The sequence below is a fragment of the Trachemys scripta genome, chromosome 7 (assembly GCF_013100865.1).
Source record: "Trachemys scripta elegans isolate TJP31775 chromosome 7, CAS_Tse_1.0, whole genome shotgun sequence".
NCBI lineage: Eukaryota > Metazoa > Chordata > Testudines > Emydidae > Trachemys > Trachemys scripta.
The window spans coordinates 40,561,284-40,582,606 of NC_048304.1; the positions used below are offsets into that span (position 1 = coordinate 40,561,284).

Here is a 21,323-nt window from a genome sequence, read left to right on the forward strand (position 1 = left end):
CGTCTAATGGAGATTCAGTCCTGCCTGGAATATCATGCCAGCTGTAGGCTTCTGCCTCAGGCTGCTCTCCCAGTCTGCAGCACTGCGCGGTCGCACCTACCCCAGCCTACCCCTTGCTCCCATGGCTCATGAAGCCTGGACAGTAGTAAGGAGCAGTTCAACTATAGGTTGAGCAAATGCAGAATGATGGTTCACTCTACTTCCCTGTAAGCCAACCGTCCTCCCCTCCCCGTTTTGATCTCTGCTTGCAGAGGCAATAAAGTCAGTGTTGTTTCAAATTCATGCATTCTTTATTAATTCGTCACACAAATGGGGGGATAACTGCCAAGGTAACCCAGGAGGAGTGGGGGAGGAGGGAAGCAACTGGTGGGGTAGTTGTTGGGACACCCCCTAGAATGGCATGCAACTCATCATTTCTGCGGGATGTCTGGGGCTCTGACCCGGAACGGCCGTTTGCCTCTCTGGTTCTTTAGTAGGCTTGCCTGATATTCCAGGCAGGACTGAATCTCCATTAGACAAAACTTAAAGAAGAGAATGACCTGGGAAGTCATTCCCATTTTTGTCCAGGCGACCCCGACCGACCTCACTGAGGCTGGCCAGGAGCACCCATGTCTGCCCAGGCGCCCCCAACCGACCTCACCAAGGCCGGCCAGGAGCAGCCAGGAGACAGCAGCACAGCAGCAGACAGTACAGTATGACTGCTAACTGTCTTTGCCAACTTGCAAAGGCAAGGAGCTGCTGCTGTGTAGCACTGCAGTACCGCATCTATCAGCAGCACCCAGGAGACGTACGGTGACAGTGAGCTGAGCCGGCTCCATGCTTGCCATGGTATGTCACCGGGGGGGGGGGGGAAGAGTGCTGACGACATGTACCCAGAACCACCCACAACAATGTTTTTGCCCCATCAGGCATTGGAAGCGCAACCCAGAATTCCAATGGGGGAACTGTGGGATAGCTACCACAATACAACACTCCGAAAGTCAATGCTAGCCTTGGTACTGTGGATGCACACCGCCGACTTAATGCACTTAGTGGGGACACACACAAACGACAGTATCAAATCGATTTCTAAAAAATCGACTTCTATTAAATCGACCTAATTTCATAGTGGAGACATACCCTGATAAACAAACCTCAGAGGTTTGCAGAGTCACTGATTAAAATTATCTCTGTATTCTCCTTCAAGAGGAGTAACAAAAGTTATCTTGGGCACTGAGCCCCGGAGCACTTATAGACTCATAGACTCATAGACTTTAAGGTCAGAAGGGACCATTATGATCATCTGGTCTGACCCCCTGCATGCTGCAGGCCACAAGACCCTTCCCTGGACTCTGCCGTTGAAGTCCCCAATCCTTTGTTTTAGTGACTTCAATCGGCAGAGACCCTGCTGCTAGTGATCCCTGCCCCATGCTGCGGAGGAAGGCGAAAAACCTCCAGAGGCTCAGCCAATCTACCCTGGAGGAAAATTCCTTCCCGACCCCAAATATGGCGATCAGTAATACCCCGAGCCCGTAGGCAAGAGTCTCTAGCCTGACCTTGTTGGCCATTATGCTATTTACGTACCATTGTTTGGTTTTCCTTGGCTACTATATTTTACCATTAAACCATTCCCTCCATAAACTTATCTAACTTAATCTTAAAACCAGACAGGTCCGTCGCCCCCACCGTTTCCCTCGGAAGGCCGTTCCAATATTTCACCCCTCTGACGGTCAGAAACCTTCGTCTAATTTCAAGCCTGAACTTCCCCACGGCCAGTTTATATCCATTCGTTCTCGTGTCCACATTAGTACTAAGCTGGAATAATTCCTCTCCCTCCCTTGTATTTATCCCTCTGATATATTTAAAGATAGCAATCATATCCCCCCTCAGCCTTCGCTTTGTCAGACTAAACAACCCAAGCTCCTCTAATCTCTTTTCATACGACAGGTTTTCCATTCCTCTGATCATCCTAGTCGCCCTTCTCTGCACCCGTTCCAGTTTGAGTTCATCTTTTTTAAACATGGGAGACCAGAACTGCACACAGTACTCCAAATGAGGTCTCACCAGCGCCTTATACAATGGAAGCAGGACCTCCTTATCCCTACTAGATATACCTCGCCTAATGCATCCCAAGACCGCATTGGCTTTTTTCACCGCCACGTCACATTGTCGACTCATAGTCATCCTGCGGTCTACAAGGACCCCTAGGTCCTTCTCCTCTTCCGTTACTTCTAACCAATGCGTCCCCATCTTGTAACTAAAATTGTTATTAGTCATCCCCAAGTGCATCACCTTACACTTTTCACTATTAAATTTCATCCTATTTCTGATACTCCAATTCACAAGCTCATTCAAGTCTCCCTGCAGAATATCCCTATCCTCCTCCGAATTTGCAACTCCTCCAACCTTCGTATCATCCTACAAAGGAGCGAGAGATCCAAGGTCAGAGCATGGTATGTATAATGTATGCAATTCTAGACAGATTAGGTAACCCTCTGCTGCTCCTAAAAACATACATCTAGCTCAGTGATGTGTGAATGTCAACATGTTTAAAAAATTTAGGTTTGGAAAGCAGCCAAGATTTTGGATACTTACTGGAATCTCTCAAGTCTGCAACAACAAACTGCAGCTCATACAAGAACAGCAAGTGAAATCCTATCCCCGCTGTAGTTAATGGCAGTTTTGCCACTGACTTCAGTAGGGTCAGAATTTCATCAGCATCTTTTGTGAGATTTCCAGTATTTCCTATTTACAGCAAGGTGGTAAATGCCTGAAGACCAGTATCACAGGATCACTTCCTCTCCTGGTCCCAGTGAGAACCAGGAAGCACCGAGGCTCATGGAAATTGTGATAGAGACCCTTGAAAAAGGGTCCCCTATTCTTTGCAAACAATTCTCACCTCAGACCTGACAAACTCATTTCACCAAACGTGTCTTACAGGATATTTATCCATAACATGTGAGCTATCTACAGAAAACTTGTGACTTCTCAAAATTCATAATCACTGTGAGACATATGTACAGGTAATAGCTAAGGAATCATGTATCTACATTGAAAGTAAGCTTTATGGATTTGGAGTAGAAATTAGTCACCGGGGTAATGTGTCTTGGTAATGGCCTATTTAGGCAGGAGAAGGTCATCATCCTGCCTCATTTAACTGGTCATGCAATATAAGGCTCAATTTTTCAGCCTTGCTCAGTAACAAGATTCTCAACGGAAACCATGAGAGCAAATGGCAAACAATGGAAACCACTTAAAGGCTTGTTTCAATGTAACACAGGAGGAGGAAAAGCACTATGCATCTATTCACTGAGTGACCCCTTTGTGGAGTGGAAGGGATTCATGAAAATCTGGATACTGGTTCTTGTGAAACCTGTCAGCTCTACAACAAACAAAACTTTTGGGGAAAAACCTAATTTATTAGATAGGAAAGTTTTTATGATTTTGTGTTGTATTGTAGCCATGTTTCCACCACTATCCCCATAAGTGCTGGAACTAGGAATGCTGCCGCACCCCTTTACTTGAAGTGGTTTCTATTATATACAGGGTTTACAGTTTGGTTCAGTGGCTCTCAGCACTCCTACTATAGCAATTGATCCAGCAACCCTGACTCTCTCTTGCTTCTAGTTAAATATGTATTCTCTTAAATAAACCTATTTCTTTTCCAAAACAGTGGTTTAAGGTAAAACTGGAGTACACTGCACCTTAGGGGCAGAGGATCTGGGATTTCTCTGAGTAGCTAGTGTTAGCAGTTGGATATCACGGGGGAATGAAAGAACCGACACAGAAACTAACCAATTTAAACACAAGCAGCTACTAGCATCAAGCCACTTTGACCCCAACAGGAGCCATTCCTAAGTAAGAACTTCATTAAAACATTAAAAATGAATACGTAGTTAGTTCAGACCAAATACCTCATCAACACAACCAGATCCTTAGAGTCTGTATCACAGGGACTTTGCTCAGTAAATCCTTGTAAAAAAAGCTCTATTCTCTCCCTCTCTGCTTAGAGAACAAAATCATTAACCAGGGTTTACAGGGTGCCATTAATTGTCTGTAATAGATGCCCATGTTGTTGTATCACACTGTGACTTTTTTTGACACCCAAATGTGCTTGTTTCCAAATATATTACTTTTTTAATGTTTCACTTTAAAACAAGATGTTCTAACAAAGATTATTTTACAGGGAAGTTGTATATAAAAGAGAAACTGCCAAAGCGGTGCAAAACAATTGTGCAAAAGGTAGTCTCCTCACTCTCCACAGGCGGAACTGATGTTCATTTCAACAGAGTTATTAAAAATAATCAAAGAACAGCATTTGTGATTTGCAATATGACTGATTTCAATTGACTGATTTCTCAAGCAATTGTTTTATCATATATCACTAATTTTAATAGAACATGTTTCTTTGGCTGCCCACAGATGCTAGAAAATATTCAACTGACCAAGTATTTACTGGTTAAGATAGTTTGAAATATATTGCAAACCAGAATAATTAAGCCATTGCGCCTCCCTTTCCTGCTGCAGCAAATCAGTGACCAGGAAGCTAGGAGTTTAAACTGGGCTCCTGTTTTGTTTTGATTTCATTATATCTAGCACCTTCAAAGCTCTTCACCATGAGATGTTGCTAGACTACATGTACTGGAGTCAGTTCCTTAGATTGAAGTCTCCTTATCACCTTTAGAAAATAACGCCAACAGACCAAATTAATCACTGGTGTAAGTGATTTCAGTGGAATTCTACTGGGGATGAATTTGGCCACGATAAAAACAAAGATACAAGCATTTGCTTCTTGTTTCAAGTCCTTTCTTAGGGTCACAAATGCAGGAGGACTTGGAAGGCAGTTTCAGTATAACAAAAAGTTACAGTTCTTAGAATTCACCACCGGCTGCCAATTTCCTTCCATTCCAACACTTGTGTTAATGTTGCAGACAAGACAGACTGCTGACAGACAGGTTTCAGAGTGGTAGCCCTGTTAGTCTGTATCAGCAAAAAGAACAGGAGTACTTGTGGCACCTTAAAGACTAACAAATTTATTTGGGCATAAGCTTTTGTTGGCTAAAACACACTTCATCAGATGCATGCAGTGGAAAATACAGTAGGAAGTTATATATACACAGAGAACATGAAAAAATGGGTGTTGCCATACCAACTCTAACGAGACTAATCAATTAAGGTGGGATATTATCAGCAGGAGAAAAAAAAACTTTTGTAGTGATAATCGGGATGGCCCATTTCAAACAATTGACAAGAAGGTGTGAGTAACAATTGGGGAAAATTAGCATGGGGAAATAGTTTTTACTTTGTGTAATGACCCATCCATTCCCAGTCTTTATTCAAGCCTAATTTAATGGTGTCCAGTTTGCAAATTGATTCCAGTTCTGCAGTTTCTTGTTGGAGTCTGTTTTTTGAAGTATTTTTGTTGAAGAATTGCGACTTTTAGGTCTGTAACTGAGTGACCCCAGGGAGTTTGAAGTGTTCTCCAACTGGTTTTTGAATGTTATAATTCTTGATATCTGATTTGTGTCCATTTATTCTTTTGCGTAGTGACTGTCCGGTTTGGCCAATCTACATGGCAGAGGGGCATTGCTGGCACATGATGGCATATATTACATTGGTAGATGTGCATGTGAACGAGCCTCTGATGGTGTGGCTGATGTGATTAGGTCCTATGATGGTGTCCTTTGAATAGATATGTGGACAGAGTTGAACACTATTTATGCCCCTTCCCTCTCTCTGCTACCTTCCAGTTGCGTCAGAGAATTTTTTTTTTTTCTAAACAGGTATCCAAGCTGAACACATGGGGGTTTCTATGGAGCAGGGAACCTGTGCCCACTCCCCCCTCCCACCATGGCCCAATTCCTCCGTTTCTATGGCCTGAAATGGGGAAGGAACTGCTCCCCCCTCCCGCTGATCCTCTGGACTGCTTCCATGTGGGGGTTCTATGGAGCAGGGGACCTGTGCCTGCTCCCCCCTGCCACCGTGTCCAATTCCTGCCTTTTTTCTATGTCCTGAAATGGGAAAGGGGTTGCCCCCTCCATCCCCGCTCACCATCTGACTGCACATGGTCCTGCAGCAAGCCATGTATGGAGCCTCTGCTTGCTGCCTAGCCTGCTCCGAGTCCCTCAGTTTAGCTTCCCTCCTCTATAGGCTGGGACTGGCTGAAGCAGAATGTGGGTCTTAGTGACAGCACCCCAATACATTTCTTTTGTTAAATACAATCAAATAAATAAATAAATCACTTCCAGAATTTGCTTAAGAGTGTAGTTTGCTTTTCAGATCCTGCCTTAACTTCTAGTTGATTGCAGGGTTGTCAGATTTTTCAATATGAAATGTTTTTGCCACCAAGTTGTTTCAAAAATAGGTACTATGTTGTACAGTGTTATTTATGAATTTCAAGTGTACAATGCAGAAAACAAAGCCTCCATACACAGATAATTCATATATATTAGTGTTTCCAGATCAGAACAACAAATTATAAGGGCTCCACCACAGAGAGCAGCTAACCCCACGTGCCTTGTTTTTTGGGAGTGACATAACTCTGAAGATGAGACTGTCACTTCTTCTATAGAGAAACCAATAACAGTAAAAAAAAAAAAAAGGCCTTTGAGACAAAATGTCTAAAACTAAAAGAACGTACATACATGTTTAAAATTAGGTATTCTATTAGGCCCTTGAGAAAAGAATGCAACAACATTCAACTTCCAATCCGTATGGGTACACTTGAGCTTTTAAAAAAAGGATTATCCAGTGAAATGGAGGACAGGAGTCCTCATTAGGGAATCCTTATAAAGAGGACAAATGCATATACATGTGCATGTTTTACTATTTCGTTCCATTGCAATTAGATTTAATGTGATAAAAAGGGAAAATGCTAGATATTGACCTACTGGCCCATTGGAATAAACTGTTCATTCTATTTCAGTAAGCGTCCATCTGTTCTTAGTTTTTTAAAAAATGAATAGAAGATTGTGTGGAGACCACAATTGTACATTACAAACTCAGTCTTTTTTTAGGCAATGATTCTAATTAACTCTGGTTTCAGCCTGATTTGCATTCTGGTCCAAGAGATTAAAGTATGATGTACTAATCTTTTACTAACGCAGTTTTTCGCCTATTGTAACTTTATAGCAAAGGGTGGGATTTTAAAAAGTAATTAACTGTGCAGTTCAAGAGCTGATTTGGAGCTGAGTGATAACTCTTCACCATCTTTCTCAACACAGTCCTCTTTGAGTGACTGTAATAAATTAGTGACAGTGCAGTGGTGCTGAAGGAGAAGCGGAACTGTGGAAGAAGAGAAAATCCTAAGAAGTGGGAATGGAAACTCAACAAGGAGGCATCCCAAGGGGGCTAATTGAAAAATGCAGCCCAAGTTGGGAGTAGGGAGCCTGGAAAGTCCCTTAGCAGGAAATGGGGACGAGGGAAGAGATAGGAAAGAGATAGATAGGGGGTCCGGGGGCAGGGGACCTCAGGGCTAAAAAAGGGAGAAAGAAAAAAGAGCAGACTTAGGTCAAGAAGGGCCAAAGGACATATTGGGAAGATAGGAAAAGGACCATAGGAAAGTGGTCAGACCTAGAGTAATAAACTGGGAGAAGCACCCCATCATGGACATGGAGTGAGAGAGGTTTGTGAAAGATCTGCAAATGTGGTAGAGGGAGAGAGATTCAAAATGGATGGATGAGAAGGGGACAATGAAGGTTGGAGCTAAGTGAGGGAGATGATAACAATAGGATGGTGAGAGACAATAGAGCAGAAAAGAAAAGAAAGGAAAATTAAACTAAAGAGAAGTGAAGAGAGCTAAATATACACAAGCTAGATGGCAAGTTACATTTTTCTTTTCAAATTAGGTGCCTAAACCATTATGAACGCTACATGTACATTTTTTTAAAATAATCTAGATGTTCTTCTTTAGTATGAAGGTACTGTGAAGGGGCACTGGGATGGAAAGGAGATTTGCAGTTCTAGCTATAAAATGAATGAAAAAATATGCTGTTTTGTTTCTGGATTGGGTTGTGTTTCTGGATTGGGTTCTTGTTTAGTGTTTCTAGCTTTTTGATTATTTTATATGCACAAAGTTTCCATGTGCATCTGATCAGAGTTGCACAGGAACATTTGATATTTGATATCATAAAAGAATCTAGCTTGCTCCCTGCAGGCTTCCCTACTGTAGAATTCCAGGCAAAGACCAGATGGACATGTCGTTTATTGGGCACAAAATGTTTGTTCTGAAATGTTTTAAAATATTCTAAAATGCAAGAAATTGCAGCTGATATCTCAAAATATGTCAGGGAGGACCTCTGGACTTCATCTCTTGAGTGTCTTACCATAGCCTCCCAGTCCCCTTCCCTCTTGGCCCTGGCTTGCTATGGACCAGTCTTATCATTTGAAGGCTTATGCATAGAGGTGGTTAGGACTTTTCAATTAAACTTATTTTTGTCAGAGAATGCAGATTCGTCAAAACTGAAATTGTTTTCAGAGAAGGGTTGATTTAGACAAATTACTTTTTTTTTTGTTTTGTTTTGTTTTTTAAATGTGGGGGTGAAAAAAGTCAAAGTGGAAAAAGTTCCGTCTTTTAGGGCCAAAGTGACTTTTCATTTAAAAATTTAAGTTGTTAATTTACAAATGTCAAAAATAAGTTGAAATAAAAATGAAACATTTTGAGTGATCTGATCCAACTTTGTTCTTTTTTTTTGGTGCAATTGTAAACTACAGGCTGTACAAAGCAGAACAGGTCACGCAGATCCAGGCCATCCCGCTCAGGAGCAGGAAGGCCAGTCGGCAGCGTGGCCCATTACAGAGGAACAGGTGCTATGGTACATGCTGTCATTGGCAACCCATCAACAGGCATCCTCCACATTTTCAAATCGCCTTTTGGCCATTACATTTGTCAGTAGGCTAAATGGCTACCCAGATTCTTGCGAGAGTTTCTTAGTTCGAAGGTCATGTAGTGGTGGACCCAGGGAGCATTCCCGTCGTCCCATCAGGGTTTTCACTCTCAGGGACCTCCTTCATATCCTCGGTGTCATATGTCATAACGCACAGGAGGTGTCCCTATTCAGGGCAGTATTCTTGACAGCATATTTTGGTGCTTTCAGGGCCAGTAAGCTAGTGTCTGGGTCCATCAAGGCATTCTACAGGAAGGGCTTTGCAATTTTGTGATATAAGTTGGCACAAGCATGCTGTGATATTACACTTGTGAAGGTCAAAGACTGATTAAGTCGGCCAGGGTGCATTCATTACCCTATGGGAGGGTGGCGAGCCTGGGGTCTGCCCCGTTCGGTCGTTAAGGACCTAGATGGCAATACAGTGAAAGGGAGAAGGCCCCCTCTTTGTACACGGAGACGGGAGTCCCCTCATGGCATATCAATTGATTACCATATTGAGACGGGGGCTAACGAGGTTAGGGTTGCCAGCCCACAAATTTGGTTCCTACTCATTCAGAATAGGAGTGGCTACAGCAGCAGCGCAGATAGGTATGGAAGCAGAGGCTATTCAGGCAATCGGGCGCTGGCAATCTAATGCATACCGAACATATGTAAGACCGCACGTGGAAAATCAACATTAATCGGTTGTGTTCTCATTTCAGATATGGGACAGCTAGTTATACACACAAGGGTGTGGATCTGTGGGCACAGTGTTGCGTTTTGGGTACACAGGCACATATCCAGGTTGCCCTACGGCTCCCAGCTGGGATTTGGTGGCAAAGCATTATTCAGTTGGCACGCACGGAGGGGGATCAACTGATACTGCTGTTGTATGCTGTGCAGGTGCATCAGAGGCCGTCTATATTGGTGCTACACCTGGGAGAAAATGATCTGGGGATACTTAAAGGGGTGGAGTTAATGCTTTGAACTAGGAGGGACCTGAAGCAGATCCTGGGAATTTTTCTGGGCATTAACATCGTCTGGTCAGATATGCTTCAGCACAGGGTCTGGCGGGGAGCCAGGAACCCTGCTAGGGTGGACAAAACCAGGAAGTATGTGAACAGAAAAGTGGCCAAATTCTTGTTGCCTTTGGGGGGCACAGTAATTTCACATCCTGGCATATTCTATGGGGCACCGGAGTTATTTTGGAAGGATGGGGTGCACCTATCAGACTCAGGTGCTGCCATATTTTTGGCTGATATAAAAAAGGGCATTGGGAGATGTCTGGGTGTGGGCCAGAGGCAGCCAAGCTAATGGATGGCACCTCCTTGTGGTGAATGTTCAGTGCAGGTACTTCATAAGACACAAAAGAACAGATAAATGGCTTGCAAAAGGAATTAAGGAGAGGTGCTTGGTAAATGAGCAAGCTGGGGGTAGCTAGGGACTCCTTTGATTGGTATGGCAGGGAGCCAACCCCCTGTGACCTTGTGCAGTCTATATGGTTTTATTAAAATAAGTGAATGTAATGTAACTGGGATATGTTTCGTGCAAAAGGTCTCTTGTAAGGTATCATTACAAAGCTCATAATCTACTGAGTGTGATCATCCTATTTGTAGAAATGTACCACTCTTGTATCTAAAACTAGAAATATAAAACATAACTCTGAGGGCCTATTGTAATTATGTAAAGTGTGGGCCATTAAGGATGGTTTGGAATCTTGATGACTCCCATTGTCTGCAGATGGCTGTATTTACCTGTGAGTCTTCCTGTACGTGTGTGTGCTGGCAAGTGAGTAATGAAGTCTTGCAGTGACATGTGATCATGTCACCTGAACTGGAATCCATCTTTAACCTGGTGCTTTTCCAGTGAGGGGGGATGGAAACCCAGAGGGACAAAGGGTTCCCGCCTTATGCAAAAGATATATAAAGGGGTGGAAGAGAACAAGGGGGGAGGAGCCATCATGAAGAATCCCCTAGCTATCACCTGAGCTGCAACAAGAGCTGTACCAGGGGAAAGAATTGTGCCCAGGCCTGGAAGGTGTCCAGTCTGAGAAAAAAATTACTGAAGCATCTCTGAGGGTGAGATTATCTGTATTCAGTTTGATTAGGCATAGATTTGCGCATTTTATTTTATTTTGCTTGGTGACTTACTTTGTTCTGTCTGTTACTACTTGGAACCACTTAAATCCTACTGTCTGTATTTAATAAAATCACTTTTTATTTAGTAATTACTCAGAGTATGTATTAATACCTGGGGGAGCAAACAACATATCTCTATCAGTGCATATCTCTCTATCAGTGTTATAGAGGGCGAACAATTTATGAGTTTGCCCTGCATAAGCTTTATGCAGGGTAAAACGGATTTATTTGGGTTTAGACCCCATTGGGAGTTGGGCATCTGAGTGCTAAAGACAAGCACACTACTGTGAGCTGTTTTCAGGTAAACCTGCAGCTTTGGGACAAGCGATTCAGACACTGGGTCTGTGTTAGAGCCAGACAGGAGTGGCTGGCTCAGCAAGACAGGGTGCTGGAGTCCTGAGCTGGCAGGGAAAACAGAAGCAGAGGTAGTCTTTGCACATTAGGTGGCAGCTCCCAAGGGGGTTTCTGTGATCCAACCCATCACACCCCCCATCATTATAGTCCACCTTAACCCTTCCTATAAAGGGAATTGCTGGAGGGACCTGGATAAAAATGGGGAGGGAGCTCGTGGAAACGCTCCCCCGCCCCAGAATTCGCTGGAATTGGAGGTTCCCGGCAGTGGATCTGCTGGATGGACATAAATGGAAAGGGGGGAGGTAAAAGCACTCATCCCCCTCTTGGTTAATTGTGGGGGAGGCCCCGGAAAGGGAATTGCTGGAGCGACCTGGATGAAAAAGGTGGGGGGGAGAGCTGGTGGAATTGGAGGTTCCAGGCAGTGAATCTGCTGGAGGGACATGAACAAAAAGGTGGTGGTGGTGGGGGGGGGGGGCTGGTAAGAGCACTCCCCCTTCCCCCGGTTAATAGTGCACATTTCACCTGCACTGCATATTTTATCCACCGGGTTAGTCCCAGACATCTAATAATAAAGTTGTGGCCTGATTCAACCTATATCTAATGTCTCCTGTCATTCTTTCAGCATAGCCAGACAATAAGAACCACATCCTGCTTCAGCCAGTCCCAGCCGATGGCGGAGGGAAGCTAAACTGAGGGACTCTACCAGTACAAGGGTTTGGTTTTGTTTTTCTTCTCAGGACAAATATTTCCATTTCCATTATATTTCTAGGATGCTGGCTGCTTAATCATTTGTACTGACAGAAGGTTTGAAATCCTTTATTTAAAATTTGAGATTCTAAAAAGATTTGTTTTACTGAAGAGTTGTTAAGCTTATTTGAGCATCCACAGCTTTATTCTTGGAAAATTCTGTTTTGATGGCTTTGAGATTAATTCTTTGATAATATTTTTTGATTGCTGCTTTTCTGTTATCTCAGCTTCCCCAGTTTTTTTTTTCCTTTTATAGTGTGGCTCCAAAGAAGCATTAATAGTCAAAAATTGTGACAACAATGGCAGCTGGATCAATTTATTTATTTATTAGCAGAGATGATTAGGACTCAGCTTCTAATGCCTTTACTCCCCCTCTAATATACGACCTGCCTTTTCACCAGTTTAGGTTTGTTTAGCATCTGAAGAGGAAGGCCCCTTATGTTAAACACCCTCTATCAACTTGTAAAATAATGTATGAGAAATTAGACTTTCATCCCAAAGATTCAGTCATTTGAGACTTGGCTGGAAAAGATAGTGAAAAACCAATCTGTCATAATTAAGGAATAAGATCCAATTAATCTGGAATTAATTTCCAAGGTGCTAATCTTATATTTTGGAGCAACACTGTGTCACTGGATGGAAGCCCCAGAAATTAAATTCAGGGATTCCAACCTGTAAATAATAGATTTAAAGGAAGGTAGAAAGGTATCACTTTACCAGAGTTGTTCAAAGTATTGTTGGGTGAGAAGTTTGCACAGGCAATGTGGAGTCATAGGGCATTTCAGCTGTTTCCCCTCATTCTGTTTTGAGACAAGAAGGTTACTGAAATTAAGTCATTTGAAGAATATTGTTAGTTACTGTGAGATTCCTTGATATGAGGCAAAATTCTGAAATAATTTTCATAAGGAAGTTATTGAGCAGGGTTGCTGAATTTTAATTTTCCCTGATGTCACTCATAAGACATCTCTAAGGCTAAAATCCTAATCACTTAAGGATGAGCTTGTTAAAATAAGGCAATTCTCTATGTTTAATTTAGCAACACTTCATATTTTCCATGAAACCAAGAAATAATTACTTAGATTATGGGAAGGCCTCTAATTTTACTCTATGCAGTCACCATTTAGTGGATAAGATGCTTGAAGCATCTATTGATTTTCAGTGTGCAAAAACAATTATAACTTGCACATTAACTTAACATAGATGTAGAGTTCCTTCAGTATCTACGTAGTCTACAGAGGATTTCTATGCTGTGGAATCAGTAAAATGGGTCCTGAAGTTGGCCTCGGTACTGGGGGGAGGGGGAGTTGGCCAAAGAGTATGATATGAATATGTGTTTATGATTTAGGTGATATTTTGGAACAACATTAATACTGGCCGTATAAAATAAAGAGTATAAGCTTATTTTTACACAGTCAATATTTTCAAATGAGAAATAGAAGATTTAAAAGAAGAACAGATTAGAGTTTTATATGAAAGACAGATTTGAAGGTTATTTACTCCATATTTGATTCGTTCATACACTGACCGATCATTACAGAATCATAGAAATGGGACCTCAAGAGGTCAGTTAGTCCATGCCCCCACATGAGGCAGGAATACCTAGACTATTCCTGACAGATGTTTGTCTAACCTGTTCTTAGTCACCTCCAGCAATGGGGATATGACAAGCTCCCTTGGTAAATTCCAGTGCTCAATTATCCTTACTTTTTTATTCTTATATTAATAAACGTCAGAAATTTGTTTTAATGGATGGAAAACACTAAGTAGTTTGCATCAGTCTCTGAAACTTTGGTTCTCTAATCGTAGAATATGAGTTTGATCCCACAAGGTTCTGAGTACTCTGACCTCAATCCAACAAACACTTAAACATGTTTAATTTTAAGCATGTGAGTAGCCTCCTTTAATTCAAGTGATTTAAAGTTTCCTCGTGTTTTCACAGCTATGCGATCCTTTTAGCAAAATTAAAATGGTACACAGTATGGGAAAACCCTGTATGTTGATTGCCTGTGTGAAGAGAAGGTAATGCTCTATAAATTCGACTACTGTAATTTCAATCTTAATTCACTTAAACACTTCATGCATCGATTCCAACCACATGAACTGAAATTCCTTAGGGGATGCTCAGAATTCCCAGCTGGTTTATTTATTTGATGTTATTTAATCACAGGCTAAAGAAATGGCTCATTAATTACTGCCTTCACTTTTTTCCCCCTTCAACAACTCTCATTAACTCTTTATCCACTGGGACCTAATTTAGCTTGTTTAAGGATGACACATATGAGGTCTTTATTGATAAAGGGGTCCTGGTTGACAACAAGGGCTCCAAAGTGCTAAGGTAATAAAAATATATAATAATGTATTCATGTTGGCAGACACAGCATACATTCTAATACAGTATTTGGTTTTAATGAGCTTTTTTCCCCAATGTCTGACTGCATGGTATTGATGTTTAAGTGGTTGCCTAAATCACAAGTATTTGTTTCTTCAAGGCAGACAACATGTTAGCTTACATGAGAATCTAGTTCAAGGCTTCCCCAGCAAGCATTTACACAATTTAAGGGTAAGTTGATTTCATCTGAGAAATGAAAACTCAGACAAACCATCAGAGAGAACAGAGACTACTGAGAGTTTACTTCTTGGAAACACAATATAAGTTTGTAGTCTTAGCAATAACTATAAGAAAAAGATCAATAAGAATTTGGTACTGGAGAAATGAGAGACTTCAAAAGCCTGCGACCTGCAAGTACTAAAGCAAATATATAACAAAACAGCAGCTGTTAGATTAAGATTTTTGTTGGTCGTGCTTTTGGGGGAAAGGGAAAGTGGGGGTAACCAAAGATGGGGAAAATTATACAATCCATGGCCAGATTGTCCCTGGCATTTGTGTAGGTGCATAGTGGGGAGCCTTCTGTTCCCCTCCTCTCCCACACTCCCTGGTTAAGAGCTAGGGATTATGACAGCCTCTGGATTTAGGGGAATGAATGGAAGTGTATGGCTTCCTCTGTAGAGCCTAGGCATGATTCCTCCCTGGGCGGGAGGAAGCCAGAGGATACAGAGCTATTTCCGTCCAAACATAAAGGAGAGAGCAGCCTGCGTATGTCCCCTGCATGCCGAGTAGTCAGGGAAGTGAGCCTCCCAGAGCTTTCTCTGGGGCAGAACATTGTTAGCATGTGTTGAAGCCATGCTGGGTACTGCTGGCTGTTTCTTGCTGATTCTTTATGGCAGGGTCACCTTTTTAACTCCATCCTGGATATGAGGGAAGTAGAAGTGACTCTTTAGGCAAAGCAAACTGGGGACTAGGACAGAAATATTTGTTCATGGGACCCCAAGATCAGACAAGATTGATGTGAAAGCTTGTTTGAGTCACCAATATAGCTAAAACCCCCAGAAGTGGGTATATATTTGGACCAAATCTAGTGTGACTTTAGACACTGCTCAGAGCAGTGTGTGAACTTCATTCCCTTGCACATGCAAAATGCAGAGCAGTGGATAAAAACCTCAGTGTAGTCCCTGGATTTTTATCAGACTGTGTGTCATTGCTGATTCTTCCCTTGATGCCTCTATTCTCCTCTATCTGCCACCCCTTAAATCTCTGAAATGTGTTCTAGTGGCAGAAAACCCAGAGCAATGACCCTTCCCATAAGCTAGCTGGCCTACAAAGGAGAAAATAAAACCACTGACTTCTGAATTAAGGAAACCTAAATGTCAGCCATGAAAAGACACTTCCCTAATAGAACTCTGAAATGTCTGGAAGGAATGATGCATCATTAATTTTCTATTGTTCTAAAAATCCTTCTCTTTATATTAGAACCTATAACATGTACAGGGAAGTCCAGGTATCCATTGTACTTCCAGTGTATTATACTGTACTTCATGCTCACTGAAGCCTAGCCAAGTGTCTGCCACAGCTGTTATGCCCCTGCAGACCTAGCATCAAAGCTTGGAGGGAGCAGGATTTCACTTAAACAAACTGATTCAGACCTATACAAAATGTTGTACCCCAGTACAGCTGAAGAATTGGAAGGCGTTTCAGACCTGTCTGAATTTCAGTCCGACACATTCACTCACCCCTAATAAAAGGCCATTGTTAGCCCATTGATTTTTGAATTACTGCCTTGAGCACACAGTAGTACTTATGGCTGTTCTCTAGGACTCCCCATGCTCCTTGATTCCATGGGAATCATAACATGACAAACACTTTCTAAAACTACCACTGTACCCTTAACTTTACATATAGTGACACGTTCTATTACAAATTCAACAGGAGAGGCAAGGAGCATTAATGCCAGTTACAGCACAGTCACGAGAGCTGGTTGGGTGTTTTCTTTTGGAAATATTTTGACTGAGAATAGAGTTTCCATTAAAATCAACATTTTCCTGTGGAAAATTTCAATTTTTCTGAAGTTTTTCAATTTTCCATCAGGGAACATTAAAAAGAAAAGTATATTGTTTTGATCCAAACAGGAATATTACAGTTTGTTAAATTGACCCGGAACATTTTGTTTTGTGTCAATTCAACATTAAAACTGCATTTTCCTGTGGTGGTACATTATGGGAGCTGTTTAATGCCTCCATTCTCTCCTATTGGCCGTGATCCCTGGCCGGTCTACAACTTCCATGATGCAACACTGACCTAGCAGTGTGGTGCATCATGGGAGTCATATGCTTATAGGTTCATTATGGGAGATATAGTCTGGCCAGGAAGCCCAGTCCATAGGGAACAATGGAGGTATCAGGCACCCAAACTACTACTCCCATTTCCAAACCAAATTTTTTTGGAATGTTTCATCCCGTGAAAAATTTAAATATTTCACTTTTTTTGCTCCAGCGCAGAACAAAAATGAATGTTGAAATAGGATTTACCACTAGACAGAAATTCTGTTTCTCACTCAGCTCTTGTAGTTCCTGTTGCTTTCAGACAATGCCCATTTCAATTACTACATTAAATTACTGGGAAGGTTCAGTAGAGGAGTAAAACTTGGATTCTTGTTCTGCTCAGGGAAGTCTCATCCATTATCCTAGCCATTGATTATAAAATCCTTATTACACCCATTGCTCTTTGGAAAGCATTGCCCAGGAAATCTCTGGACAATGATGGCAGGCAATTGACAGAACCCAGGTAAAGGGGACTTCTAAAAACTCCATAAATAAGAACAATGGCGCAATGATGGGCCTGGGAATGTGTCACTGCCTGGAGAGAAGCCCTCCTGTCTGCCTCACTTGCCAGTCAGAACCCCTCCCTGTGCCTGGGCTGGGAATGGTCACTCCAATCTGCCAGCAGCACTGGGGAATGGAGCTAAATTGCAGGGTGGAAGGTCTCCCTGCTGAGGGCAGGTTTCTGCTTCAGTGACTGGGATCTGCTCTCTCCTGGCTCCAGTGACTGAGATCTGCTCTCTCCTGGCTCCCAGCCCGTGTGGCCCACCTCTGTGACAGGACAGATGATTTGTGCATGGGGGTTCTGTTAAAGTACTATTCCTTGCTTATGCTCCTTGGTCTCTTTCATGTAACAGCAAGCCATCCTTGCATCTGACTGCATTTCTGAATGTAACTGTTTTAAAAAAGTTTTATTTTTTATTTTTGTAATGGAGATGAGAAATAACAGTTTCATAAACAATAAACTCTTGCTTTTCTTCTGTCCTCCTGCTCCCAATAATAACCCTGATATTACCCTGCAAACTGTGAAGTTAATTTTTTGCACTGATTTTCATCCGCTCTTTAGTTTTTGAAATAAATATTGATAAAATCCTTGGAAAAAAATAAAAATAAAAGCTGGAAATGAAGGGCCTTAACTAGGTTATAAAAATACATTTTTTAAAAAACCTGAGGTTCTTTTTACTCAACACCGAATATAGACAGAGACATTATGCTTTAAAGATCCAGCTAACATGTTTTTAAACATGGCTGCCTTTGTCCACACTAAGAGAAAAATCATATTTAACACATTAGTTGTTTATTTATATGACTCTATAGAAGTCCAGTAATTTGAGATATCCTACCCCCCAAAAAAATTTCCCCTCATTTTTAAATGTCTGAAGAAAAAAGGAGAGCCTTACAACGTACCTTTAACGGTCAGATTAGTACACTTTTACTAATGTGATACATTTTCCCCACGTAAACGTAGTCAAATGCTCCTAACAAAATGTTACTAAAAACCTAGGGAAGGCAAACATGTTAAAGAACATTTAAATGAAAGATTGTTATGGTAAAACATGAACCCATTTTCCCATGCTGTGCTGCTGAATTTTCCAGCATGTCTTCTGTATCTCAGTTGTGCAACTGATTCCCATGGGAAAGAAACATTTTAAATACAGTATCAAAGCAAAATTCATAGCTTGGTAGCACACAACCAAAAAAATCAATTATATACGTATATTTTCAAAGATTTGTTTCTTAATAAATTATGAATAAAAATGGGGGCCTAGTCTGCAAATCCTTACTCAAGCAAGTAATGACTGCTTGTGCGAGTAAAGAATTTGGAGGATCAAATCCTAGTTTTATATATCCTTCACACAAGCAACATCACAATGTCAAACTATATGACAATAGTATTAAAAATGCAAAAAAACCATTTAAGATTTGTTTCAGTTGGAAAAGAAGTTCATCTAACTTTTCTCTCACCTAGGACCCAAATTGTGCTCCCACTAAAGTCACTGGCAAAACTGCCAAAGATTCCAGTAAGAGCAGGCCATTTAGCATGCAACAAGGATATCTAGTTATATATAAAGGAATAATTAATGATAAAAATATGTACACGTTAGTACACTGTATATATTACGCATATCTATATGCATGTGAATGGAAAAGAAAGAAAGGTCTTTGGCTACATTCCTTAAAGGACAGTGAAATGAATGAAAAAGCATTTCTAGACTATATTTAGAGGAAGACATTCTTCATACATTTACAAATCATTCACATAATTTTGCACAGTGTCTCGTGCAGCTCCACTGGTCTATAAGAGAACTGGAAAAAAAAAACCCCTTCATCATTAGCCTGGCATGATCGTTTGGAAATGTGGAAGGGACCCACTCTTCTATGTATGTGAATTAGAAAGAATTCTCCAGACACACGAACAATTTAAAACTTTCTACCAATACCACAGTAGGACATTGCAGTGCAAGACTTGTAGGTAAAGCTTGGGATCATGACCTACTCCCTCTCGTTTCTCTTTGAATTAGGCTTATTCGGAGATTAATGGCCAAAATATTTTTAAAAATTAGAATTATAGAAGGTCAGTGAGTGAGTGATTAATGGGTCAGATCTTCAGCTAGTGTAAATTGTCATAGCTCCATTCTCTAGCTGAGGATCCACCCCTATGGATCTATCCTGGATGATAAGATATAACCGATACATAAACTGATTACACGCTCCTTCTGTATCATTTGGCAAATGATCTTTCAAGATGAGTAAATGCATAACCAAAACCTGAGCTCAAATAGCCATGACAGAGCATTTAAAATACATTTTCAAAGAAGCTTTATAAAAAAGTTAGGATTTTTTTTTAAATGTTTTAGTACACGTCTTGGGATTCAGCACCTTCTTACAGCTCTGCAAGAAAAATGCAAGTTTGTGTATCCTTAGAAAAATGTTAGGTCTCAGATATTAAGTAACAGTCCTAGGAGTTAGAAGAAAACAAAAATGCTGACCTAAAAAACACTCATGTTAGTACCACAGGAAAACAAACAAAAAACATTTAACTCATCACCAGTGAAATTTACAGATAATTATTATAAAATGTTTTTACCTTCGTTCCCTTCTCCAGGTGGCTGATAAAATGAGAGCCCCAGAGATATGATGGCTGCAATTTCCAAGATTATAAGAGTCACATCCTGTAGTGCTTCCCAAACTAGCTGTAAGAAAGTTTTTGGCTTCTTTGGAGGTATAAAGTTTTGCCCAAAAATAAGCTTTCTTTTTTCTAGATCCGCAGCAGTGCCAGGTAATCCTGTGAACAAATTAAAAACAATTGATTCAAGTACCATGAAAAGGAAAAAAAAAAAAAAAAAAGCCCAACACATTAGTATTCAAATAAACTGCATTTTCAAAGTAGACTTGCAAGCTTTATCACCTATGGCATATTAGACAGGATGGCAGATTTGCCACTTTTAAACTTTTTGTTTAGCAAAATAATTCTTTTGTCCCTGTATTCTGAGCAGAAGCCTAAAAATGTTTACAGAGACTTTTAAGGACACATTATTTAAATGAAACCCCTAATTGTCAGTTATTAATTATATAGTATCCCAAAGTAGTATGTTTACTTGTATGAGATCTAATATGTACAATAGTTTGCAAAGTGAACAATTTTTGAAAAGGTAGATTGTAGAGAGTGCCATCAGAATATATTGGCAAGGCTGGGACATTTAATGGCAACTTTGGGACAGCTACCAAGAGGTACAAATCTTGGTGCTGAGCTCAGGTCCTCACTGCACAGCCCCACAGGAGAGAAGCAGTATGCTAAACTTCTGGAGGAAACTTCTTGCACCATTCTCAGGAACAGTTCTGGCCATGCACTGAGCATTTGGTGAGCTGTGTCCAGCCCTTCTTGACTGAAAGGAGAGTCACAGTGCCACTAGATGTTGTGTGTATAGGAAGTAATATTATTATCCTAGTTTTTCCCAAAAGGAAGGTTTACAAATTCCCTTCCTTATATGTGGCCTTTTACCTAGAATTTAATTACGTACCATTTAACTTGTCATTCAGGATTGTTGGACAATATGTATCAGGGACTTTTACGTGCACAGTGGGAAATTTTATCGGAACTGAGTGTTGCTAGAATTTTTAATACAAAAACCATTATTTTCCCCCAAATGCTTGCAAATCTTAGAAATTAAATGCTTTCCCATAAATCCCAGATACTGCTCTCAAAAGCATGCTGCATTGTATACTCTGATGGATTTGATACAGTCTGTCAAGAAATTATATGGGATATCAATTGGATTTATCAATACGTTGGAATTTAAATTCAGCTGCCACCCTTTAATGCAATCACCAAGATAAATATACAAACAATTTTATTCAGGTTTAACCCTAAGCCAGGACAGTGAAGGTCTAATTAGACTGACAGAGTGGACCACAGGGTATTACTAACCAACCTATAGTAGAGGCCTCAGCAATACAGTGGTTCCAATCACTGCTCTTCAGCAGAACTCAGAATAGCAATGGGTAACTGCTCCTCCTCTCCAAGGCCCTAGCCCACAGGGTCCTTTATCTCTGCATCTCTATAATATTGACATGAGACAATTGGAAG

The 21,323-nt window shown here is 41.1% G+C and overlaps 1 protein-coding gene across 8 annotated transcripts in view; it reads right to left on the bottom strand.

Moving 5' to 3' along the window:
* Positions 1–21,323, bottom strand: part of ATP2B2 (ATPase plasma membrane Ca2+ transporting 2) — a 541,726-nt gene that overhangs the window by 215,399 nt on the left and 305,004 nt on the right. For all 8 annotated transcript variants that reach the window (XM_034775811.1, XM_034775816.1, XM_034775812.1 and 5 more), the window contains one exon: positions 19,824–20,021. In XM_034775811.1, coding sequence (XP_034631702.1) covers positions 19,824–20,021 — 198 coding nt within the window. The remainder of the gene's footprint in view (positions 1–19,823; positions 20,022–21,323) is intronic.